This window comes from Equus asinus, chromosome 12, assembly GCF_041296235.1.
Source record: "Equus asinus isolate D_3611 breed Donkey chromosome 12, EquAss-T2T_v2, whole genome shotgun sequence".
NCBI classification, from domain to species: Eukaryota; Metazoa; Chordata; class Mammalia; order Perissodactyla; family Equidae; genus Equus; species Equus asinus.
This window is the reverse complement of record NC_091801.1, coordinates 19,473,906-19,501,475: the sequence shown is the minus strand read 5'-3', so window position 1 is coordinate 19,501,475 and position 27,570 is coordinate 19,473,906. Positions and strand designations below refer to the sequence as shown.

General features: G+C 36.3%; 1 protein-coding gene across 1 annotated transcript in view; it reads right to left on the bottom strand.

Moving 5' to 3' along the window:
- Positions 1–25,786, bottom strand: part of ARMC1 (armadillo repeat containing 1) — a 36,701-nt gene extending 10,915 nt beyond the window's left edge. Inside the window, exons 1-4 of the mRNA XM_014845891.3 lie at positions 25,568–25,786; positions 20,122–20,342; positions 14,495–14,586; positions 4,134–4,323 (exon numbers count right to left, since the gene is read on the bottom strand). Coding sequence (XP_014701377.1) covers positions 4,134–4,323; positions 14,495–14,586; positions 20,122–20,304 — 465 coding nt within the window. The 5' untranslated portion in view covers positions 20,305–20,342; positions 25,568–25,786. The remainder of the gene's footprint in view (positions 1–4,133; positions 4,324–14,494; positions 14,587–20,121; positions 20,343–25,567) is intronic.
- Positions 25,787–27,570: the final 1,784 nt, after the last annotated feature.

Sequence of the window (27,570 nt, the reverse complement as noted above, 5' to 3'; positions counted from 1 at the left end):
GAGATACAAATCAAAACCACAATAAGATACCAGTTCACACCCACTAGCATAGCTATGAAAAACAAACAAACAAATAGAAAGTAACAAATGTTGACAAGGATGTGGAGTAACTGGATTCCCCTCATACGCTGCTGATGGGACTGTAAAATGGTGCAGGCAGCGTGGAAAACAGTGGCAGTTACTAAAAAGCTAAACAAAGAGTGAGTATACCATATGACCCAGCAATTCTACCCCTAGGAATATACCCAGAAGAACTGAGAAACGTCCACACAAAAACTCGCACACAAATGTTCATAGCAGAATTATTCATAATAGCCAAAAAGTAGAAACAAATGTCCATCAATTGATAAATGGCTAAATAAAATATGGTATTATCCATAACATGGAACATTATAAAAAGGAATAATGTACTCATACATGCTAAAACATGGATGAACTTGAAAACCATTACACTAAGTGAAAGCTAGACATAAAAGGGCACATATTATATGATTTCATTTATATGAAATGTCCAGAACAGGCAAATCCACAGAGAGAGCAAGTAGATTAGTGGTTGCCAGGGGCAAGGGGGACTAACTGCTAATGGGCACAATTAATGGAGTGCTAGTGATTCCTTTTGGGGTGATGAAAAATTCTGGAATTAGATAATGGTGATGGTTGCACAACCCTGTGAATGTACTAAAACCACTGAGTTGTACACTTTAAAACAGTGAATTCTATAGTATGTGAGCTCTATTTCAATTAAAACAACCTAGAAGAATTCATCCCCAACAGATCTGTACTACAAGAAATAGAAGTCCTTTAGACAGAAGGAAAATGATAGCAAATGAAAACCTAGATTAACACAAAGGAATAAATACCCCCAGAAACGGTAAATACGTGGGTAGACAGAAAAGACTTTTCCTTATTTTTATTTTTTAATTAAGATATAATTGACATATAACATTGTTAGCAGTTTTAGGTGTACAACAATGATTTGATATTCATATATATTGTGAAATGATTATCACAATAAATTTAGTTAACAACCATCACCACAGTTACAAATCATATTTTCTTGTGATGAGAACTTTGAAGATCTACTCTCTTAGCAACTTTCAAATACACAATACAGTATTGTTAACTATAGTCACCATGCTGTATATTACATCCCCAGGATTTATATTATAGCTAAAATTCTGTACCTTTTGACCACTTTCACCCATTACACCCACCCAGTACCGCCTGCCTCTGGCAACCACCAATCTGTTCTCTGTGTCTACAAGTTTCTTTGTTCATTTTTAAGATTCTACATATACGTGAAATCCTACAGTATTTGTCCTTCTCTGTCTGACTTATTTCACTTAGCATAATGCCCTCAAGGTCCATCAATGTCACAAATGGTAGGATTTCCTTCTTTTTTATAGTTGAATACTATTCCTCTGTGTGTGTGTGTGTGTGTGTGTGTGTGCGCGTATTTTCTTTATCCATTCATCCACAGACGGACATTTAGGTTGTTTCCATGTCTTGACTATTGTAAATAATGCTGCAATGAACATGGAGTACAGATATCTTTTTGAGATAGTGGTTTTGTTTCCTTCAGATATTATTTTTATATATATATTTTTATATGTATAAAAATATATACTATATATACAATTGTTTTTAATGCCTTTAAAAGAGACTGACTTTTTAAAACCATAGAGACAGAAAGTAGAATAGTGGTTGCTGGGGAAGGAAGAACAGGGAATTACTGCTTAATGAGTAAAGAGTTTCCATTTTACAAGATGAAAAGTTATGGAAATATATGGTGGTGATGGTTACACAACATTATGAATGTATTTAACACCAGTGAACTGTATACTTAAAAGTGGTTAAGATGGTAAATTTTATGCCACGTGTGTTTTAACACAATAGAGACTATTTCAAGTAATAACAATGTATTTTGGAGTTTACAATATACGCAGAAGTAAAATATATAACAATAGCACAAAGGCAGAGGTAAAAGAAATGGAAGTATACTGTTAAAAGTGTCTTATACTATGCCTGGAGTGATATAATATTAATTGAAGCTAGACTGTGATAAAGATATATAAAACAAACCCTAAATCAACCAATAAAAATGAAAGAAAGAAGAAAGAGAATTGTAGCTAATTAGCCAACAGAGGAGATAAAACGGAATCACAACAAACATTTACTTAGTCCAAAAGGCAGAAAAAGAGGAAAAGGGAACAAAGAACAGATGGGACAAACAAAAAGCAATTAGCAAGATGGTGCTTTAAACTTAAACACCATCAATATCATATTATAGGTAAATGACCCCAACATTCCAGTTAAAAGGCATAAATTTTCAGACTGGATAAACAACCAAGGCCCAACTATATGGTGCCTGTAAGAAATCACTTGAAATATGGACACAATTAGAAGATACACACTACTGAAAAGAAAGCTAATATCAAAAAGGAGTAGTTAATATCAAAAAGAAAGCAGAATGAGTTCAGAAGAAACTACATTAAAGTTCCACAAATTCTCAAAGATTTTGTACAACTGGTATTATTTCTTCCTTAAATGTTTGGCAGAATTCACCAGTGAAGCCATCTGGACCAGACGTTTTCTTTATGAGAAAGTTTTTAACTACAAATTCAATTTCTTTAATAGATATAGAGATATTCAGGTTATCTCTTTCTTCTTGAGTAAGCTTTGGCAATCTGTGTCTTTCAAGAAATGTTCCTGTTTCAGTTACACCTTAACAAACTTACTGGCATAAAATTATTTAAAATATTCACTTATTATCCTTTCTATTGTCTGTAGGATCTGTAGTGACATTCTCTCTCATTTCTGATATTGATCATTTGTGACTTCTCTCTTTCACTTTTGATCAGCTTGGTTAAAAATTTATTAATTTTATTGTTCATGTCAAAGATCAGCTTTGATTTCATTGATTTTTCCCTTTTTTTCATTTCACTGATTTCTGCTTTTTCGTTTCCTCTCTTCTGCTTACTTCGGAAGCTCTCCTATCTCTAGTTTCTTAAAGTAGAAGCTTAAGTCATTGAGACCTTTTCTCTTTCGAATGTAAACATTCTAGGCAATTGGTGCTAATGAATTTCCCTCTAAACACTGCCATAGCTGCTTGTCACGCATTTTGCTATTACATTTTCATTTTTATTCAATTCAAAATACTTTCTAATTTCTCTTTTGATTTCTTCACTGACCCATGGATTATTTTAGAAATGTGTTACTTAGTTTCCAAAATATTTTGGGAATTATCCAGATATCTTTCTGTTACTGATTTCTAATTTGCTTTTCATTGTGCTCAGAGAACAAGCTCTGCATGGTTTTAATTCTTTAAAATTTATTAAGACTTGTTTTTATGGCCTACAATACCTATCTTGGAAAAAAGTTCCATTTGCACATGAAAAGAACGAATATTGGGGCTGGCCCCGTGGCCCAGTGGTTAAGTTCGCATGCTCCACTGCAGATGGCCCAGAGTTTTGTTGGTTTGAATCCTGGGCGCCGACATGGCACTGCTCATCAAACCAGGCTGAGGTGGTGTCCCACATGCCACAACTAGAAGGACCCACAACAAAGAATATACAACTATGTACCGGGGGGCTTTGGGGAGAAAAAGGAAAAAAAGATAAAATCTTTCAAAAAAAAAAAATATTATCTTGTTGTTGGGTGGGATATTCTATAAACACCAATTAGGTTGGTTGTTAGTGTTAGTCTTCTATACCCTTACTGATGTCTATTGAGAGTAGTGTTCTATAAGTTGAGAGCAATGTTGAAATCTCCAGCTGTAATTGTGGATTTATCTATTTCTCCTTGCATTTCTGTAAGTGTTTTTGCTTCATAGATTTTTGAAGTTCTATTATTAGGACATAAATATTGAAAATTGTTACATCCTCTGATTAACCGACCCCTTTAGCACAAAATGATCCTCTTTATGAGTATAAAATACTTTAGTTTGAGTTGTGGTTTTATGACACATACATGTTTTGTAAAAGATGTGTAAAAAACGTAACTTATAAGTTATAAAATAATGATATTGGGACTTATTCTTAAAGACTGTTAGCAGGTGAAGAAACTGAAGAAACTATTTAGTTAACGTGATTTTCTTCCCCATCTTATGAACTATGTGTTTATAAATGTCTTACCGTATCATCAAGACCATCTATATGCAAAACCACTGTTTTGGCACGTTTGTTAGTAGTTCCCAGAAAAAACTGAGCTTTCCTTCGACGTGAATTCATTTCATTGAAACTCTCACCATCTGCCATATTGGAAGACTGAAGAATGTCATAGATTTCAGAGGCCAGTAGTTTCGTTTCTCCTGGAGTTGTAGTCCTTGAAAAGAAGCACATGTAGATTAATAAATTAGTCTTGCCAATTCTACTGATTCTGTAATGTTTTTTTTTCTTTTTTTGTTTTTTGAGGAAGATTAGCCCTGAGCTAACATGTGCTGCCAATCCTCCTTTTTTTTGCTGAGGAAGACTGGCTCTGAGCTAACATCTGTGCCCATCTTCCTCTACTTTATATGTGGAACACCTGCCACAGCATGGCCTGACAAGCAGTATGTAGGTCTGCAGCCAGGATCCAAACTGGCCAACCCCAGGCCACCAAAGTGGAATGTGTGAACTTAACTGCTGCACCGCCACCGGGAGGCCCCTGATTCTGTAATTTTACTCAAGTTTGTGGAGCATTGTTTTCTTCATTCTGATGCCTTTTCAATTTGAAAGAAATACCAGTGAATCCTAGGATAATCAAAAATGTAGAAAAAGCATATAGTCTATAATAAAGTCTTTTAATTTCATTTTAAACCCATGGTTCATTGAGATTCAAAACTCATCACTACAGTAACAAAAAGCACATTAATCAAAACCATTAAACAGGAAATCAACTAAAAAGATTAGGATATAACATGCTCTTGGATTAACACTAGCATTCAACTCTAAATTTGAAAGTACTCTGACCTTCAAGAAAACATAACATATAAAAATCCAAAAGAAGAAAACAAATTAGGAGAGGATCATTCACATCAGAGTCATTTCAAGAAAGAGATTTCTTAAATTCAAACTGATTGTTTCTTAACTTACATTTTTTACACATCTTTTACTAAGCATGTATGTGTCATAAAACTACAACTCAAACTAAAGTTTTCATTCTTAAACTTTTAAATCCTACTGCATCCCCTCACATAAACATCTAGTGCCATGCTGTACAAAAGAACTTTCTGCATTGATAGAAATGTTTTACAGCTGCACTGTCCACTCACCACGAGGCCACTGAGCACTTAAAATGTGGGAAGTGCAACTAAAAAACATGAATTTTATTTACTTTTAATTAAATTTAAATAGCTACATCTGGCAAGTGGCTACGATACTGGACAGCACAGATTTAATAGTTCGTATTAATTAGTTAAATTGAGTAACAATAAGTACACATAACTGTAAGAAAATAATTCTCACTTCACCTATAAACGGGCTCAATTAAGTCCAAACCCTTTAACATACATTCAAGGCCTTTAAAATCTGTCCCCATTCAGCTCTACCAACATCAGCTCATTTTGTCTTTTTATATATACCTTTTATAAATGCCATTCCCTCAGCCAGGAGAGCTTCACCTGGACTGTGTCCTTTCAAACTCTTATTCCTCCCTTGAAGGCTGAACTTCAAAGTCCTATACTTGAACTTATACTACTGATCTTAACTTTCTTTCAGAAGTAAACAAATGCTTCTAGAATAGGGATGCATTCTCTCTGTATCTTCCACAGAGCCCAACAAAATTTTTTGCAGTCTGTTTGTTTATTGAATGAATAAGAATACTTCAATTTCTGATATTCAGACTTACACCTTCCAGCTATACAGAGCTTCAGTTCCAGGGGTGCTAATCTGGCAGGTCTCTGGGCCACTGTTGACCAGAGATGAATTACTTTGAATGATTTTGGCTCTGTATTGCAGGAAGCTATCGAAAAGACTGTTTTTTTTAGGAGATGTGTCAGCACTTTTCTGATAGCTATTTTACAGTTTATTGAAAAGGTCACTGCAGTTCTGAGATATTTTAAATACTAGCCAACCACAAGCTGTAAACAGTATGAGGGTACACTAGTCAGAGGCACACACGAATTTAAGGGAAAAAAACAATGTCTTTGTTACCCCTTTCCACCATCAATAATGTTTTTAGGTGTTTGCATCAAATAAAAAAAGAACCATCACAACACATAATAGAAGATTTAATTTATGGCCTTCTCATAAAATTTTTTAAAACACACATTATTTCAAAAAATTTTTATGTGCTTCCTGATGAACCAATAATGACAAAAAATATTAAGACGGTAACATCAAATTATTATCTTCCTGTCCTGCAGAGTAAGAATTGTAACAGTAGTTCTTAACCAAATAGGTCTATTAAACTCTTTGAGAATCTGATGTAAAGTTAGACACCATTTCACAGGAAAAATGCAAATAAAAAAATTTTCCAAATCAATTTCAGTGAGTTTATGTCCCCACCCAAACCATCCATCTTATATCAACCTCAAGGAACACAAATCATTAAATTTTTTTAAAAACTGATCTAGAAATGTAGAGAGTAGAACTGCAAAGTAGCAATTTTATCCAATGCTTGAAAAAATCCAACAAAACGGAAACTGCTGGGAGAGTGTAATTGGTACCATTTGAAAAAGATTAAGTGATAAAAAGCCACAAAAATATCCACATTCCTTGACTAATTCTTCCAATGTAACTTAAGAAAATAATCCATGAAATAAAAATAATCTGAAATATAAAAATAGCCTACTATGCAGTCAGGCAAACAAGTCTGAGAATAGTACTGTCCAATGTAACTTTCTGGGATGGTGGAAATGCAGTCACTAGCCACATGACTAGTGAACACTGGAATATGGCTAGTGTGACTAAGGAATTGATTTTTAAATTTAAATTTAATTAATTTAAATTGCCACATGTGCCTAATGGCTACCATATTGGACTGAAGTTTTAGAAAAAAGGGAAGGTTGTTCGGCTATCAGCTTCCTTAAGCTAGCCTTTGTTTTCCTTGTTAATTATTGCTCCTATGCTTCTGACACACCACTTCTCCAGCACCCTTTTTGACTGAGGCAAAAGAAATCTCTACACCTATCTGAGTGACTATTTTCTCAATTCTCCCAAGGATAGTATAGAGCTAGAACAATTCTAGATTCATAGGTGAGAAGATAATCTGTTCATCTAATGGATTCCTTAGGGCTTTATGGTTTAATTCTCTCATCAATCTGTTCTGGTGGTTTCCATACTAGCAGCATTAGAGTGAGGGGAGAAACAGCCATTTATTCACAAGAACAATTTGCAAAGGTGATTCATGGGCATTTATGATTGCCTGTATAGCTACAGAAGCAACTTACACTAACTTTCAATTAGAAAGTCGAGGATTTACAACAAAACTATACTTTATAGAATCACAAAGGCTATGTCTACCTAGATAAACAAAGCACTTACAGATGACAGATTAGCAAAAATGGTTATATGAAATAAATACTCCCACCATCACCATTTTTAACTTCCTTATTTCGTAGTTCCAAAGTTTCATCATTTACATACAGTAGTAAATTCTATCTACTTAAAACCAAGATTTTAAAAGAATAACATAATTAAATCAAGGTGACGGTCTCACTGTTATGTTCTTCTGGTGCACCTCATAGGACTAATTTTATTGATACCCTTCCTATGAAACAGTTGAAGGAATACCTCTATTTATAGAACCAGATCTCTCTAAAAAGTAAGCAAAATGTTGTCTTAGGTGAAATGAAATTTACAAAAGCATATATGCAAAAATGAATTACAAACTAAGTTACTTCTTGATCTGGGCACCATATAAAGTATCACAAATATCTATGAGTATTGCTTTTCAACAAATCAATCATAAATAATTATTTTCTTATCTTGAAAAAGTGCTTTTAAAACCAAAAAGAAAAACCAAGAGCATCTACAGTTTTAGAAGCTTAGTCTTTTTTTCCCTAAATAAACCAAAATTACTGTTCAAATACTATGATTCAAAACATTCACGTAGAAAAACTTTAGAGTTATACAGTACATTTGGCCATAAATGTAAGAGAGACTGTATAATTAAACAAGTATTAATTGCTCTAATCTTCTTCAGCAAGAGAAAATTAAAAGAGCTGAGTAATGTCCTGGATTTAGTTTGGTCTTTAAAATCTGATATCTAGAAAAAAAGACTATCTTGAAAAGCTCTTTCATCTAAGTAATTGGAATTTTGCTCTTACTAACTTACTATACCATAATGAAGTATATTGATTCCTCACCACTTTTTCTAATTAGTTACCTATATTGGAAAGGTTCTAAATGTTATTCATAAAACACAACTTAAAGGTGAGCTCTGATCTTTATTATATATCAAAAATAATTTTCATTCTGAATATAAGCATATTTCCTTATTGGTCATAAACACCAATTCACTCTAATTCTAGATGCTGCTAATCAGATTTTATATTGCCCATAAAGGCCAGGTAAGATTTCCATACACTTCATGAAAGCAATAAATATACCATTTTACTTTTAAAGACTTGCTATTGTCCTTCGTAAAACTTCACAACTTTTCCTTTAGGAGTTGGTTTCAAATTTTTTTCTGTGTTGTTTACTAAAAAAAGTGTTCTTGTAACTTCTATGCAACCCAGAAAATCGTCCCTCATCTTTCAATGCAAAAACAATCCTAACTTTAAAAGAGTTCTAAGAAGGGAGTCAATAGCTCTGTTTTGGTAACAGGCAAGTCCAAGGTTGGGAAACTATGATCCTTGGGCCAAAGCCCATTCATTTACACATTATCTATGGCGGCTTTGACCCACAAGGGCACAGTTGAGTAGTTGCAACAGAGACTGCATGTTCAGCAAAACCTAAAATATTTTCTATCTGGCTTTTTACAGAAAAAAATTTGCTGATTTCTGTTCTAAATAATTTTTTTTAAAAACACTGAAGAAAAACTACAAAGGATGTGGAATAACATTAGCCATTAAGAATGATGCTTCAGGAAAATGGTTATATGGAAGAGTGCTCCTGATATATTGAGTAAACTACTACTACTGTGTTTATCTTTTCTAACATAGGCTGATATCAAATTTCTCAAAAGCAACACAAAAATCAAGGCAAAATGGAGCAGCATTTTCAACAATCTCAAGAAAACAGGTGAGTCACAGATCCTGTCCAGATGTCCCTCAAGTATCAAGGTTATAGAAAAAGAGTTTCAAACATGAAAGAACTCAAAGAATGTGTGAGCCTTTCTTGAGTAATCTACTAGCAAACAAGCTTTAACCAACCAAGAGATGACTGGAAAAACTTTACAGAAGGACTGACGATGAGCATTTTATATATTTAACTGTAGATCTAAGTTGAAAACAAAGGTCGGAAAGAGAAGAAGATATAAATGTTCTGACAAAGTAGAAATCATGCAACTTAGGGGTCAGACCAGTGGTGCAGCGGTTAAGTTCATGTGTTCTGCTTCAGCAGCCTGGGGGTTCACCGGTTCAGATCCCAGGTGTGGACCTACAGACCGCTTATCAAGTCATGTTGTGGCAGGGATCCCACATATAAAGTAGGGGAAGATGGGCACGGACATTAGCTCAGAGCCAATCTTTCTCAGCAAAAAGAGGAAGATTGGTGGCAGATGTTAGCTCAGGGCTAATCTTCCTCAAAAAAAGGGAAATAATGCAACTCAAAAAGAGAAAGGAGAAGGGAGAAGAAAAAAAGGAAAGTAGAAAAAGCTCAATGACTATTAAACACATAATAGGTCAGAGTCAAAAGATACCATCAAAAACTAACAAACAAGATAGTGAAGTTTAAGTAAGAAAATAGGCAACTTAGAACATTTTTTAAAAGTATAGATACAAAGGTAACCTCTGTAACAATAAGATAAATCTTTCTAAGTATCAGAAGAACTTTTAAAATAAAAGAAAACATCATGTAGAGAAAGAAAGACATCTACTATAACATGATACACATGGTAACTATAACAAAAAGGAGTTACAATGAAATACATCAGTCACCTCAATAAATATAAATGGACTTCGCTCACCAATTAAAAGAAAAAGATTTTTAATTTGGCTCACAAAACAAGACACAGCTAAAACCAAGTGATTCAGAAATAAAGGAATGGGTAAACACAGACCAGGCAAATAAAAATAATGAGAACATTGTGTACTGATATCAAACAGAGTAGAATTCCAGCCCCAAATCAAGCATTAAACATGACAAAGGGCACTTTTTTAATCCTAAAAGACATATTTCATGATGAATATATAAGCTATGAATATATATATACCAAATAAAGACATGTACAGAGAGAGAAGATAAAGCAATTATTAAAATATTAAAATTTTGGGAATTTAGGTGTAGCGTATCTAGGTATAGTTGTACTGTTTTTATAACTTTTCTGTAAGTCTGCTATCACTTCAGTCTAAAATTTTAAAATATATATGTATAAACACATATTTAAATGAAAAGATAAATGGCCTTACAAGTTTTTTTGTATTTTCTAATTTTTCAGGAATAAACCACATACTCTATACTTGTAACAAGATTTTAAAAAATAAAAGAACACAGTAAAAAGGCATAAAGAAATGAAGCACATACTTTTCAGCCAAGATTTTAGCAAGAAGAATAGACTACCATTTATTATGGCACTGTTTCAAAATCTAGAATTTTAGGAAGTTCTCCAGATGAAATGAGATATTTTAAAGTTGAGATGCCACATTTTATTAAAGTGGCTTTTATTTATAGTATACTTCATGTTAGATATTCACAAGTGCTTTTATAAAATGCATCTTATATCAGAAGCACTACTCCCGAAATACCAATTAACAAATGTCTTAAACTGGATTTAGATGTTCTCTAAGCTGGCATTTTGAAAATTCTCTTCACAAAGGGACCCAGGACTATACATAAAATGCAAAAGGGTTCTAACCTCTAATGACAAGTTTTTATTTAAGGAAGAGATTAAAATTAGAACATAATACCAGATTCGTTCTGAGTGACAAAGAACTAAAAATTCTCTTAACAACTACAGAATTAAAAGTAACAGTGAATTTGAAGTCAATCTAATCGTCAGTCAGTAAACACCGATTTGACCTCAACGAAAGCAAAACCTACTGTTGAATAACAGCAAAATCTCAGCAAAATTCTGTAACACAACATAATATGGTGATTAAAATTCTGTAACAAAACATAATATGGTGATTAAAGGTTGAAAATTTTAGTATACAGAATTTTCCCAGTTTTATAAAATATTCTTCTCTGCTTCCCACATGAAGAATAATCTCCACTCTCCCTACCTACTTCTGCTTTTTGGTTTCCTCTTAGATCACCGCCAGGTGAACAGTTTCTCTTCAGTCAATAAAGTAGCATCCCTCCACAAAAGATTTTCTTTGTTCTCTGGGCCTTTCTGGAGTATGGAAGGATCCTTCTGATACTTCCTTTGTGGCATAGTTCCATAGAATCATAGCTACTTCTCCCCTAACTCAGTACTCCTAAATAGAGAGAGAGTGATTGGAATTCCATTCTGACTGATTGGCTGTCACGGGGAAGCAATATCAAAGAAAATAATTAGGGTATATAACATAGATATCTTGTGCTATGGCTTACCAAGGTGACCTATATAAGAATGGGATGCCAATTAGTTCACAGACTAGTTAAGTTAGAATAGTAATAAATCAGTCATCTGAATCTGGTAACACAGACGTCAAAATGCAAAATAACGCCTAAAGAACAACGTTTACAGTGGCATTACAGTTATGCATACATAAAACTCACCCTGCTCCATATGAGTGGGGGCACTACGGCCTGGCCATTTGTGCCCAATGCAAGATTCATCTACAAGCTAATCCTTGCTTGGGAGCTCCCCACTGAGTTGGCTGTCAGATTTGCATTGCAATCTGAGACTCTCCTGGCCCCATTCAGTTTCTTCTCCACTTTCCTTCCAGAGTTGTCAGATTTGCATTATAGTCTAAAGACTGCAGTCCAATCCTGCTTCATCCTCCTTTATCTTTACAACCCTTACCCCACAATAAACCTCTTCCACTTCTAACTCCATCTCAGAGTCTCCTTCCCAGATGATATACCAAGATAATGACCTGAAGTGACACACCACTTCTCTTTCAAGGATACAAGCAGTCTCCCTACTATTTTATAGACATATCTCTCATTTACATATACACACACTCACAAATGCATATGTACCATAACCTTAGCCAACCAAGCTAAGAAATTGTTTCATAGGTTAAATCTATGGTACCTCTAAAACGTGCTCTAAATCTTTAAAATTCAAATCTGAAGTATATTTTAATTTATCAACATTAATTTTTCATCTAATTTCTTACATTTTAACATTTTTAGCACATATTTTCAACTTCAATAACTACACCTGTTAAAGGAATACACAATCTTAAGTTCATTACATGACTAAAACAGCCCAACAGAAGCATCTATATTATGCTTAAAGCTTCCACTATTTCCAGCAAAACTAACAGGCCAGTAAAAATAGTAAACCATATGGCATTAAACCATACTAGGAACAAGAATAATGCAACCTAATATTTTATACAACACCTTAGAATTTACAAACATTTCTACATCTATTATCCCACTGGATCCTCAAGTACTTTGCAGTGTTACTACAGGCTTATAGATAAGGATTTTGAGGGTCAAAAGATTACCAGTCTGAAGTCAGAACTACAATCCAAATTTGTACTAATAGAATTGACGTCAAACTATAGGCAACAATTAACACAACTGAGAGCAGTCAATATTTCTGTTATTTATTCCTAACTGATCAACTGAATAAAAACAAGAAAAAAACTTCAATCTCTATGCTGTCATTATCAAAGATCAAGGTACCAAAGAACTATCCTATTGAAGCCAGGTACCTGAGGGTTACTGTAAATTCTCACTAAGAACATGATTATCCTTAGACCTTGTTCCCAACACAGACACAGATGAAAAGAAGTTAATCTTGTTAACTTGCTGTTTTCTTGTTTAACCAGAGGGGTGACTCAAGCATCACAAAGATTTATGAGCTTATTTTGCAGAAGAAAAAGAATGCCTTTAATGAAGTTACAATCACCAGATAAGCAGACCCCAGCCGCTGCTGATGCCCAGAAGTCTGACTGCCCAAGAGCTTATCAGGAGTGAAAGAAACACAGATTTCCCCTTTCGTTTCTCCAAAACTTCTCCTCCTAGCCCCTTAGCTCTATAGAACTCCCTGCTTTCTTGTTTTGTTAAGGAGGATTTGAAAGAACCTATTTGAATAAACCTTTCTCTACCTCCAAGCACCAGTGTCTCAGTGATTGGCTTACTGGGAAAAGCACACTTGAGATCAAGAGTTTCGTATCACCATCAGGTAGGTAACCCCATAAGAACAAATATTTAAGAAATCTCTAAAAAACAAGATTAATAATAATAAAATAAAATTTATCCAGAAACCAAGAACACTAAGAAAAGAACCCCACTGCCCTGGATGTCAGTTTAGATGATTCTCCACTGATACAATGTAACTTGCAGTGTTTGGGAATTACAGAAGAACTTTTGTGATCACTCAAGCCAAAAAATCTGCATGATAAATTTTAAAAATCAAATAAATTGAATGGCTAGTTATTATAATTTTAAAGGCAGCCACACCTCATATAAGATCAAGATACAAAGTAAACTAAGATAAAGCCTCAGAAAGCACAGCTTTTTTGCTTCCAGACACAGTGGAAATATCAACACACTTAATCTACAATTTCTGGCCTTCTACAAGGAAACCAGCAAGGCCTGAGAAAGGAGCAAAACCAGATTATCTCCAGAAGCAACACAGCTGAAGGACTACAGATAAGCAACTTGGCCTCTCTGTATTTTCCTCACCCATAAAACTGTTAACTGTCAAATCTACCTCGAAAAGTTGTAAATAACAAAATGCGACAATGAATATGAAAATCTTAGTAAGAAAAAGGTTTAATTAAAAACCACCCATTTGCTAGAATTCAAATTAAATGGCCGTAGTCTCTGAGAGACCTCTCAATGATGCTCAGGAAAATCTCACCAAAAGCCCTTTTTGGCCATCATTCTGATGAAGGTTCTTCTGAGTAAGACTAGGATGAAGTAACAAAACAACTGTGTACTACAGTGCTGCATATTCTCAAACACGACTAGTCCCCTGTGCTGCTCTGCTGGCAAATCAATTTCTATACACTCTACAAAACTTAGCCTATGAGACAGGATTTTCTCTTTTTAAAAAAATTATTCGTAAGTACAATGTGTATCAACATTTTAAAGAAATTTGAGCATTTTCATAAGGTATTACTAATATCAATGTTTAAGAATAATCAGAACATTGACCATCAGAACATTTTCAGATAGATAACCCACAAAAGTATGCCTTTATGTTAGAATAAAAATTTTAGTAAAATTACATATTAACAATCAGTATAACGTTTAACCAAGATCATTTTTCTACTGCATTAAGAGACATTATCTACCGTACTTACTTCTGTATAACATTTTGCAAGCTTAACATCATACCCAGCTCTCCTTTCATCTTTTCTCTGTTAGCACGGCATTCTGCCAAGTATCGAAGAGCCTACAGCAGGAACAGTAATAGGTTAATTCACATGTCCAGACCATTCAAAATTAAACCCACTACTAACTTACTGCAAGAGAAAAAAGAGAGACAAACAGGTTTTTGTTTTTAGAATCAACTGGTTTTCAAGTGTTTAGAAGCTCTTCTTTAAATGTGATAATCAGAGCAGTCCCCAAGGAGAGAAGAGATCCTTTGAGCTGAAGTAGCTGAATCTGCTCTTTGAAATGAAGGTTCCTAACTTATCTGCAAGGTTAAAATCAGATTGTTCTGGTTTTATTTTTATCTTGACAAGGATACAGGGAACTATATTCCATTTATTAATTTCAGGAAGTAGTCCCAATAGCCATCATTTCCCTAGATGCTTTTTACATATTAATTAAAATAAACTGCTGAGGGGTACAAAACACACAATCACCTTATGGAATGAACTGCTTTAGTTTTACAATTCACCTCTAAAATGTCTTTTTCTACTGAAAAGCAAAAGATGAACTCACTCTCACAAATTTCTATTATGTGAGTTTAATTTTTCTAGGGTGCTTTCCTCTTAAGATTTAAAGTACATTTTTGCAAGTATTTCCTTCACCTGCCGATCCTTTAGGGTTTTCATCTAGCTGTTCTACAGACCTCCTAACCTCTCATTATTCACTGAAGGCTTGGGCACCTGGTTCTCAGGAGAATACCTCTGTGAAATACACCATCCGAAACTCTGCCATCTCAGTCCACTGACTTACACATTTTCTACTGGTCCTCTACACTACATTTTCAAAGCGCCTGGTCATTACCAAAAATCTATGAAATCGCAAATTCAACCACCTCTCTCTGACTACAATCTCCTATCCCTTCTGCAATAAAAGCGTACCTTTCATCCTACCTTGATTTTCACTTCAGCCCACAAAGTATTAACTGCCATGGAAACTGCCCTCCCTCCATAAAAAACTAACAAACAGGACAACATATATTAAACACCCTGGACAAGAGGAAGCAAAAGATTGTAATCCCTCAGAGAAGAGAAATGATGAGATGGGGCTGACAAGTGCCCCATCTTACTGCTCTGGAGGCAGTTTCCAGACTGCAGCACAGGCAGAGGGAGCCCGAATGGAGCCCAGGGGTCTTGCAGTCAGGGAGGCAGAGATCAGAGTTGGGGAGGTTGGGGCAGTACAGTATAAAAAAAAAATAAATGTTTGGGTTTTGTCCAGAACCTGGCACAGAGTTCCTAACACCCTTGGAATTTTCTGAGCGATCAGAGTGTCTGTTATTGTTCATAAGGAGGCCCTTTTGATCACACCTGAGTTTATGTGAAAGAAGCAAGTGAGGCTGGGGTCCCTAAACAGCCCAGGTATGGGGCTGGTCACTAGAAACATCAAGTGATTAGAGGGTGGGAACTATCAGCCCCATCCACTGACCTGGGGGGCAGAGGGGGCTGGAGATTGAGCTGTATAAAAATTCTTGAATTACAAGATCCAGAGTTTCCGAACTGGTAAATACATCCACTTGCCTGGAGGGTGGGACGCTCCAACTCCACAAAGTTCCTGCACTCAGGACCCTTCCAGACCTATGTACCTGTTCACTTGTATCCTTTATAATAAACTGGTAAATGTAAGTAAAGCGGCTTCCCGAGTTCTGTGAGCCATTCTAGCAAATCATCAAACCTGAGATGATACTATGGAATACAGGCTGCTTTGAATTCACTCTACAAAATCTAAAAGTCAGTCTTGAAAGAATCAAACTGATCCCAAGTAACTTAAATGCCACCCAGAACAAAGTTTAAGAATATTTATAGGGATACCAAAAAACCCAAAACCATCACATTTGTAATGTCTGCCATGTGATTAAAAATTATCAGTCATGAGAAGCAGGAAATTATGACCCATAACCAAGAGGAAAAAATCAATAGAACCAACCAAGATATGAGAGATATGGAATTAGAAAATAAGGCTTTAAAACAGCTATTATGAATATGCTCCATATGCTCAAGGATGAGTAGGAAAACATGAGCATGGTGAGGAAAGACATGGAAGATCTAACGAAAAGACCCAAATGCAACTTCTAGTGGACAAAAACATAATACCTGAAATGAAAAGCGCACTGCATGGATTAATAGCAGAACAGACACTACAGAAAAAGAGATCAGGGAACTTGAAAATGTAGCAATAGAAACTACCGAAGGGGCCGGCCCAGTAGCACAGTGGTTAAGTTTACAAGTTCCGTTTTCGCGGCCTGGGGTTTGCTGGTTCAGATCCCGGATGTGGACCTACGCACAGCTTGTCAAGTCATGCTGTGGCAGGCATCCCACACATAAAGTAGAGGAAGATGGGCACAGATGTTAGCTCAGGGCCAGTCTTCCTCAGCAAGAAAAAGAGGAGGACTGGCAACAGATGTTAGCTCAGGGCTAATCTTCCTCAAAAAAAAAAAAAGAAAAATACCCAAAATGAAGCACAGAGAGGGAGGAATAAAGACTTAAAAGAAACAAAAGGAGCAGAGCAACAGTGACCTGTGGGACAACATGAAGTATCCAACATACACGTAACTGGAAACCCAGGAGAGTAGTGAGAGGGAGGTGACAGAAAAAACTTGAAAAAACAATAGATGACAGTTTACCAAAATTGATGAAAACTATAAACCCACAGATCCAAGAAACTCAACAAATCCCAAGCAAAACAAGAACAAAAACAGAACACAAAGAAAACCATCCATATCAAGGACATCATAATCATTTACTCAAACCAAGGGAGAGAGTCACAAAAGAAGCCAGAAAGAGGGATTATTTGGAGAGGAAGAAATACAAGAAATAGAGCAGTCTTCTTATTAGAAATCATATGAGCCAGGCAAAGGAACAACATCTTTTAAAGTACTGGAAAAAAGGCCACTAGCAAACCTGCATTACAAAATATGTTAAAGTTCTTCAGGCAGGAAAAAAAGGAACCAGTAGAGATGTGAATCTATATTAAGGAATGAAGAACACCAGAAATGGTAAATATGTGGATAAATAAAAAATACATTTGATCTTCAAATTTTTTAATCTCTTTAAAAGATAAATGTTTAAAGCAAAAAAAATACGGTAGATTTTTTAACATATGTGAAAGTAAAATGTATGACAAAAAGTAGGATGAGAGGAGGAAATGGAAATATATTGTTGTGTGATTCTTACACTCTACGTGAAGTGTATGATTTATCCAAATGTGGACTGTGATAAGTTAAAGATGCATATTGTAAACCTAAAGCAAATTGTTAAAAAATTAAAATAAAAACAAGAGTACAGCTAATAAGCCAACAGTGAAAATAAAATGAAATTAAAAACACCACACCTGTTCTTCAACCTCACTGGGAACTTTCACCCACTGATCCCTCTTTCTCCTTAGCTCTGTGCCTCCATGACTTGACTTCCCTTCCTATTCGGCCTAGCGTCTACAGTCTGTCATTTCAACCACCCTCTTGCCAAAATCCTAAACTCCCTTCAATAGTTGTTCTGTCCAACTTACCTGGCCAAGAATCAACCCTGAGCAAATCCAACTATTTCACTCCCAGGGCCTATAACAGGCCTGAAGCGGGGTGAGAAAGGAGTTTCCTAAGCCGTAAGTATCCTGTCAATTCAGTGTTACTACGCTAATCAGCCCCTCAACGCTGTGAACAATCTCACCGTTCTCCTCAGGTAGCAACCTTTCCCATTCTCTCTAACTATGAGAGCCTTCTCCTCAAACCTCTCCCACTCGAGCAGCTCCTTGCCTTCTGAATTTAAACAGGTTCAAGTTAGTCTACTTAAAAACCAAAACAAAACAAACTTCCTTCAATCCCAAGTCCCTACCTAAAGACCAACACCCTCTCTCTTCTCATCCTTATGGCAATTCTTAGTGAAACAGAACCAAAAGTAGGGTCCATGCAAATTTTCCCATTTGTTACTACTGTTCACTCATATCAGTGTCTGTTTTGCCTATTAAGCTTCAGTCTATGAAGATAAAATAGGAAATTTGTATTATGAAGTTTGATTTTCAAAAAGGAAAAGCCTATATTACTTTTCTGTATGAATTTGTGAAATTAGCCTAAACGGGAATTTATCATAGGTCCCTAAGTAAAGGACAATGAGTTTAAAATTTTCTATTATATTAATTTTCTTTTAAACTTCCTGTTATGACAATTTCAGAAGACACAAAAGCAGAGAAAATGTGTGGTGACCTCCATGTACCCATCATTCAGCTTCAACAATTATCAACCACTTGACAATCTTGTTTCATCTATCTCCCCCACTTGTAACCACACTGGGGCAGTTTACAGCACATCTCAGGAAACATATAATTTCATTTGTAAATACATCAGTACAGCTCTAAGAAATTAATGTGTTTTTTCAAATTAATGTTAATACTATTAATACTCTACAAAAGTAATAATCGTCTTTTAATATCATCTACTATCTGATCCATATTCATTTCAAGCTATCTGAAAATAGGTTTACGGTTGATTTGGTCAAATCAGGATCCAGGTCAGGTCCACATATTTATTACACCCGGCTGATCCAACCCTTAAGTCTCTTTTTTAATCTCTAATGGTTACTGCTATCCCTCTCCTCCACCCCAACTATTTAACCCCAATAAACGGTCTTCCTTTTTAATGCAATATATTGTTCATAGAACCGGACTGTTTGTTCTCCAGAAATTACCACATTCTAGATTTGCCCGATTGTCTTGTCTTGTTCTTCAACATGTTTCTCTAGCCCCCATATTTCTCGGAACATGGTAGTTCCTTTTGCATTATTAGCTATGTTCTTGTATATTTTTCTCTTTTCCTCTCCTTTTCTTAATATTAAAACAAGTGCCATGTCCATCTACTGATGAAGGGATAAACAAAATGTGGCATATCCACACAGCAAAATATTATTCAGCCATAAACAGGAATGGAGTACTGATCCATGTTACAATGTGGATGATCCTTGAAAACATTATGCTCAGTGAAAGAAATCAGTCATAAATACCACATATTATATGATTCTGTTTATACAAAAAATAGGCATTTTTGTCATAATAGGCAAATAGAAAGAGAAAGTAGTGGCTGCTTAGGGAAAGGGGTGGAGGATTGGAGAGCAATGGGTGAAGACTACAGTTTCTTTCTGACGTGATGAAAATGTTCTAAAATTGATTGTGGTGATGGTTGCACAACTCTATGAATATACAATATACTAAAAACCACTGAATTGTACATTTTAAATAGGTGAATTGTATGGTACGTGATTTACATCTTAATACAGCTGTTACATATGATATAATCCTTAAGATTTCTTGTTAAGTGAAAAAAGTAAGTTGCAGAACATTCCATGCATGTAGTATGCTACCATTCATGTCAAAGAATAAAAACGATATAGTATGCTACCATTTATGTAAAAGGACTATGCACATAGATAAATGTTTTCACATATAGAAATGGAGACTTACTATTATTTGCTCTGGAGTGACTTTTAATTTTTTTTACCATGTCATCTAACACTTTTTCAAATTCTCCTAATACAAAATTATGACACTGAGATTGAAATTACTAAAGGCAACTTACGAGCAAAGCTGAGTGGACAACAGGGGGGTTGGGATGGTCCATAAATAAAATAAGGCCAGGCAGACATCCTTGATCCTGGACAATGGCTCTTCTATTTAACGGATCTGCTGCGAGATCCCGGAGCTGGTTAACTACTGAGAGAGCATCAGGTTCTTCATTCATGGTGGAGGAGGAAGAATTCATCTTCTAGGCCATACACATGAACAAAATCTCCTTAAATTCTGTAGAAATGGTTTGCAAAATTAGTTCTAGGCTGCTGAGATACATTATGACATTTATTAAACAACCAGGATTACACCACCTTTGGAAAGAAACAGATGAACCCAAATCACACAAGAACTTAAGAATTGGCAATTCCACAGTTTAAGTAAAATGAACATAAGAAGCTGACTAAAAAAAAATCAAGTTATTTATGTGTGCACAATGTTTAAAGAACATATGTCATCTTCAATATTCCAATAAATTTCTTTTTAGCAATACATATTTTAACACTAAAGTCACAATAAACAAGATCTTTACAGTTCAAGCTTGTAACCTTCGCTACACTTCTCACACTGTAACACTGCCAGTGCTTTTCTCCTCTAGAACATTTCTGGAGCCTAAGACAAGTGCTTCAGGGAAAAGCGGCTTGCTGACAGCTTTTTTTCTTATTCATCTAGGAACAAAACCCAGCATACTGGGTCTCCAAGAGATAAAATCTCCCAGGAAAAGGGAGGGAGTCAAAGAAGGCTGTGAACAAATAAACCTCACGCCAGTGGAGCTTAAGATAATCACACTGAATCTGAACTGACTCTAAGCACACCTGTCCATCTCTGAGTGGGCCATATTCAGAACGAGGAAACAGAATTTGAGTTAATTCATTTCACAGATAAGCAGTCACAGAGAAGTCAAATAACTTGCCAAAGGTGACAAAAGCTAGTTAGTAGAGAACTGGGCTAAAATCTTACTATCTCCTAAACTGGTCAGCAGCCTTTCCACTTCACGTACAGTCCTTTTAAATTCAGCATAGCCTTTTCCCACAACAGTAAACCAGATATTCTAGAAAACGTAACACACTAAACATACAAAAGCCAAAGAAACAAAACATCAAGGAATAATCTTCATATGAGCAGAAAGTTCAAAATAATAACTTCAATTATAAAGTTACACAATACGTTCCTTATTTGGAAGAATATAAAGGTATAAATACTTCCCACAAATTAGCAAGTTTCATGCTAACTTCAACAGCAATGCCAACTAAGGGAGGGTGGATGGGGACAAAATTATAAATCCAGAAAGGGTCTTAAAGTTATTTTGGGGGAAAAGGTAATAAACAAGAACTGGCCTTACCATGTATTGAAATATACAGTTATAAAGAGTAAAGCAGTAATACTGGTGGTTGGGTGGCGGGGGTGGCTAGAGAGAGAGAGAAAGATACTACCGGGGCCGGCCCAGTGGCTCAGTCGTGAAGTTCCCATGTTTCGCTTCAGCAGCCCAGGGTTCACCAGTTTGGATCCTGGGTGCCGACCTACACACTGCTTGTCAAGCCATGCTGTGGCAGGCATCCCACATATAAAGTAGAGGAAGATGGGCATGGATGTTAGCTCAGGGCCAGTCTTCCTCGGCAAAAAGAGGAGGATTGGCAGGAGATGTTAGCTCAGGGCTAATCTTCCTCAAAAAAAAAAAAAGATACTACTCCCAGGAAAACTATTTACACATTCAATACTGTAAGAAAGCAGGTTCCACCATGTGGTAAGTGTGATTTTAGGCAATCACTTAAACTCTTTGTCTCAGTTTCTTCATCCATAAAATGGGGTTAATTACAGCAGCTAGCAAATGGTATTCTGTCCAAATGAAATGACAATACACATAAAAGACTTAGACTAGTTCTGGCACATAACACATGTTCAATAAATGATAGGTATACATTATACAGAGTCAAAAATCAAGGAAAAATAGTTAAGATTATTCAATAAATGGTACTGAATAACTTCTAAGCAATTTTAAAACCACTGCTAAGGATCTTTAACTTATACCATATGCCCAAAAAAAATAATATTCCAGATAAAATATATCAAATTAACAGTTAAACTTTTTAAGTCTGCAAGCAAATGCAAAATAAAGGACTAAGAAAACAGGGTTTTATAAGGATAGTATTTGGCAGGAAATTTTCTCAAAATGAAAATATTATAGTTACTATGGCAACAAAAAAAAAAGTAATAGACTGAATACACAGAGATAAGACTAAAAGGTTTGAGGGCCTGTTGCCTCTTAGGTGCCTCTATTATCAACACCCTGAATATCCCTGTTTACAAACCAGCTTACCATGAACTTTCCGTGCTGTCATCAGCACAAATCCTACCCAGAATGGAACCTGCAGAACAAATTACTGGCTCAAAGGACCAAGTCGAGTCATAGTTAAGAACCAGATACTCTGGGTGTTGGCTTTTTGCATACAACGTGGGCCTTAGAACTGGAGCGCTCCATTGTCATCGAAGGAGTCCTCAGAGAACTATTCAGTGAGAATGACTCTGAAAAAGTTATGGCCTTCCTGTTCCTTCGAGATGAACAAAAGTCAAAACAGTTAAAACTTCTAATCTTCAAAGCCCACTGATGAGAGGACTCAAATCAGGATCTGCCTGGGAAAAGGCTGGGAATACCACAAGGCATCAAAGATCCTACCATAACAAGCAGAGGCAGCAGGTGCAGTCAAGCGTTGCAATTCCTATGACACTTAAATAAGGCAAGAAAAGCGGGCAGAAACTGTGATCTGCCCCCTAAATCAGGTGAGTTTTTATATAAAACTTCAGGAGAGAACACCTCAGAGTTAAGAGTTCATTTTCCTTATTTTAATATTCTTGACATCTGAGAATTGCCTAAATCCTGTGAAATGACTGGACTGCAGAGTTCACACAACAGATTTTATAAGATAGGTATGAAACAGTTGAGAAAATGGGAACATGTAAGTAAAAGTTAGAATTTTAACCCCAATTCATGTATTAGATACATTTAAGTGTTTTTGTGTTAATTCTATCAATTTCTCACACATAAGTTGTTTGATAAAAATGTTAGCCTTCATAGGAAAAAGGTTTTATTTTGTTGGGGGTTTTTTTGAGGAAGTCCAGCCCTGTGCTAACATCCACTGCCAATCCTCCTCTTTTTGCTGAGGAAGGTTGGCCCTGAGCTAACATCTGTGCCCATCTTCTTCTGCTTTATATGTGGGACGCCTGCCACAGCACAGCTTGATAAGCAGCGCACACGTCTGCGCCTGGGATCTGAACCAGTGAACCCCAAACCACCAAAGCAGAGGGGGCAAACTTAAGCACTATGCTACTGGGCGGGCCTCAGAAAAAGGTTTTTAAATGATGTATTTTGGTATTCATTCTATCCTACCCTCTCTTATTACCAAATTTGGCAGACCTCAAAATAATTTTTAAATAACTTTTTAAATTCACTGATCTGTGAAGTTTTACAGCAACAAAGAACCATAATGTAAGTTAAAAAAAAGAAAGAAAAACCCTCTCTTCTCTTCCCTTCTTCTACAATGAGTACTGCATTAGGTCAAAAGAAAATAAGCTTACTTTCTAGCTGCATTTTTCATATAAAATACTAACGCCAAGGTGTGGACCTGGATAGCCTATTTCCAAATAAGCTGGGATTATTTTTAAAATGCAGATTCCAGCCCCAACTCCAGACTTAAAAAGGAATTCTTGGCAGTAGAGGCCAAGACTTATCTTTAATAAGTACACCAGGAGATTCCTGGTGCAAATAAGAGCCATTAAAACTTTATGTTGGTCTATAAATGCATGTCCTTTTAACATGGCTATGAACATCTGAATGAAACCCTCAACATTAAAACTCTACAAGATACTGTCTTTAATTACTGAACAACATGAGGGTAACCGAATTTGGGACTAGGGTTCAGTTTTACTACCAGATAACCAAATTAATAAATTGGAAAAACCATTAGCAGTAGTAAATCTACCCGCTCCTTCCAAAGAAGTTGACTGGAAGCTCTAGACCAATGGAACAAAACTGCGGGGGAAAATTATGGTGGGGAATTTGTGCAAACTGTGCGAGAGTAAACAGAAAGTTCCTGAAATTTAATTGTCAGCAGTAGTTTCTAACATCTCTTTTGTCTCAGCCTTTTTAAGACGAGCACGTGTCTTACAAGTTAGTTTTGAATTACTATTTAAATATTCATGCCTATTTTAAGATTTTTGGCTACAAAGCTAAAATTGCCAATACAGATATATTTAATTAAAGAATAAAAATCACAGCCTAACTAGCAAATAAGGAAAATGTGAAAAAAACACTTTCTCCTTGTCTTTATAGTTCCAGTCTCATTAGAACACAAATGGATACACTGCATATCTTTTATTTTCTCTTTTTGTTTAGCTCAATGTGGACAAATCATTATAAGACAAAGAATCCTCCCCAATTTTTAACGAGCATTCTCTGATCACTTAAGAGATCTTGTTAAAATTCAGACTGATTCAGTAGGTGGGGCGAGACCTGAGATTCTGCATTTCCAACAAGCTGCCAAGTGAGAGCTGTACTGCTGGTCAGGGAACCACACTTTGAGAAGCTAGGGAACAGATGTGAAACATCTGTAATTAGGGAGATGTCTAAAAGATTTTCTTTTCTTTCAGCCAAGATTTACCATTCAACTCAAAGAAGTATTTAGCTCTCATATACTAATTGCTGCGGAGGGTACACACACAACCTAAATCCATACTCAGTTAAGCTAGTTTCTAAAAAATAACATAAGAAGTGAGATCGAATATGGCTTTTCCCTTATCAGTAACTAACTGTAACTCTTTGAGAGGCTCGATTACCTCCTTTGAGTCTCAGTTTCCTCATATAATAATCCTGAGTGGTTGTCCGGATCAAAGAAAATAAGAACTTAAGATGATATAATAGAGCACCAGCAATTACCAAACAAGAACACTTGATCCTATGGGGACTTCTCTTCTGCCAGGTGATGGGGTATGTTCTGCACGTCCCTAACACAGCAGTACATTACCACGAAAGCTGCTGCTAACAGCATGAATGCCCCCCAAGAGCAGTTTCTTAAATACAGAGATGTAAACAGTGGTCTCTCTTGAACGAAGACAAACAGAATCGTGACCTCCTACTCGTAACAGACATGCAGGTGCACAAAACTAATAGAAGGTTACCAAAGAACAACCTGGAGAGATGAAGTGACATGACATCCATTAATGCTGCTAGGGCTCGTAAAAACCAGACTGCAGGGGAAGGAGAGGAAGTGAACAAATCTAACATTTTCACAGCAGACATGGGAGCAGGACGCTTTAAAGCGTCTGGCGGGACGCACTGCCGGGTCCTGACAAGGAAGCAGGCCGAGCGCCCCCGCCCAGGCCGATTCGCCGACTTGGTGCAGGGGCCGCTTTCCGCGGCCTTCCGGGCTCCACCGCTTTGTCTGCCGCCCCTGGACCCTACATACCGCGCCAGAGCTTTAGGAGTCCAGAGCCGGCCGCACCATCAGGGCCACAACAACGGATGAGGTGGAGGGACCAAGGAGACACGAAACGGGTCCCTCTGTTCCCAGCAGCGACCTCGGCGACAGCAAACGACCGGACTAACTCTACAAGCCAAAGAGCGAGGGCGCTGGCGGGGAAACGCTCTCTTCCATGACCCCGCCACCTCCGTCGGTTCTGCCCTCTCATTGGCTGATATCATCCCAACGCGAGGATAAGACATCCAATCCGAAAAGGCTTTCTTAGACTAAAGCGTTCATTGGTGACCTAGGGAAATGCCCCAAGTATTGAACAGAAGAGCCCAATGAGAACCCAGAAACACTGAATTGGCCCAAACGACCCTCCGTCCACTACACTCTAAACAAGGAAACTTGATTCCAGCTGCGGCGCCGTCGTACTTTTCCCGACTACAAGTCCCAGGGTTCTGGCGCTGGAGGAGGTTGTGTGCTTCTGCCTTCAGAAATTCGAGTTAAACGTTTTTTTCTCTAGCAACTCTTTCATAATATTTTCGTAATATTTCATTGCCTTCTGTGAGTCTTAATTAATAATCTTTAAAAGTTTTTTTTTCAGTTTTTACTAAAAAGAATGTTAGTAGTCTATTAGGCTTTTCTTGGATTTGGTTCACTTCTGCCTTCCTAGCAGCACGAAGGCTGCAAAATACAATTTTTTCTTTGTTTTAAATAGTCCCCCTTTGGGGGGACGATTTTTTCGGAAAGGGATTTCTGATCAGAGAATTTTCTCAAATTCATCGTGAAGTATTTTTAATTATAGTTTATCAGAGTAAGGATTTGTATACTTGTTTAGTCGATGGCAGTCACTAAAGGTTTTGTTTTATTTAGGTATAGATTTTGTTTTTAAAAAATATTTCTTTCAATGTAAATGTAATCTAAATCCCAGAGGCCAGTCTGAGAATAATGCATCCATTGCACTCAATAACCTCACAGAATAGATTCTGGATTCTCTTTTGTAGTCTGATTCTGCCACATAGCTCATATATTAAAGTCAGAAGGAATTTAAGAGGCTTCTAATGGAGAAAGAGTGTGAGTGAGAATAAATATCCTAGACTGTATTCTATGGTAATATCTCCAATACTTTGATTCATCTGTAAGTGAATCTAAAAACTACATGGTTACTTCTCAAATTTCTTTGCTTTCCTTTATTCTTGGTTATCCTTCTCTTCTAATAAACTCAAGAAGTAAATAGCAAAGTAAAGTTACGTAGAACACTTCTCTTTCCCATCTTTTGACCTATAACAAAAACAAGTCTGGCATAGGTTTTGTTTCCTAAAGTCACGAGAGAGAGAGGTAGTAAGTGAATACTATGTCTAAAATAAAAAGAAAAAAAGAGATGATGTATAGTGTCCAGTGGCAGAAACACCAGCCTCATTTGTAACAATCAACCAGACCAATCGAATGCTGGAACTGAAAAACAAAAGGAAAAAAGGAAATCATACACGTAGAAAGCTGGAAAAAAGTACACATAAGAAGTCTAGGGGCCAGCCTGGTGGGTAGTAGTTAAGTTCGAGTGCTCAGTTCAGTGGCCCGGGTTTGCAGGTTCGGTTCCCTGGGCACAGACCCAGCACCACTGTCAAGCCACACTGTAGTGGCATCCCGCATAAAATAGAGGAAGATTGGTACAGATGTTAGCTCAGGACCAACCTTCCTCAAGCAAAAAGAGGAAGCTTGGCAACAGATGTTAGCTCAGGACCAATCTTCTTCACAAAAAAAGAAGTCCAGAGGGCGCAGTCAGGGTAAACATAACCCATTTGATTAAGTAAATGAAATTTCATTCAGTATTGTTATTAAAAACAACTCAATAACCCAGGAAAGTAAACTTGCTAATCTTGCTAAGTTAATTTGTATATTACGAAGGGAAAAGACATTCAGGATTTTCCCAACTAGTAATTGATGACGTAGGTTTTTGGCACTCTCCAGAACGTATGTTTAATAAAGTCTTTACTTTTTGGAAA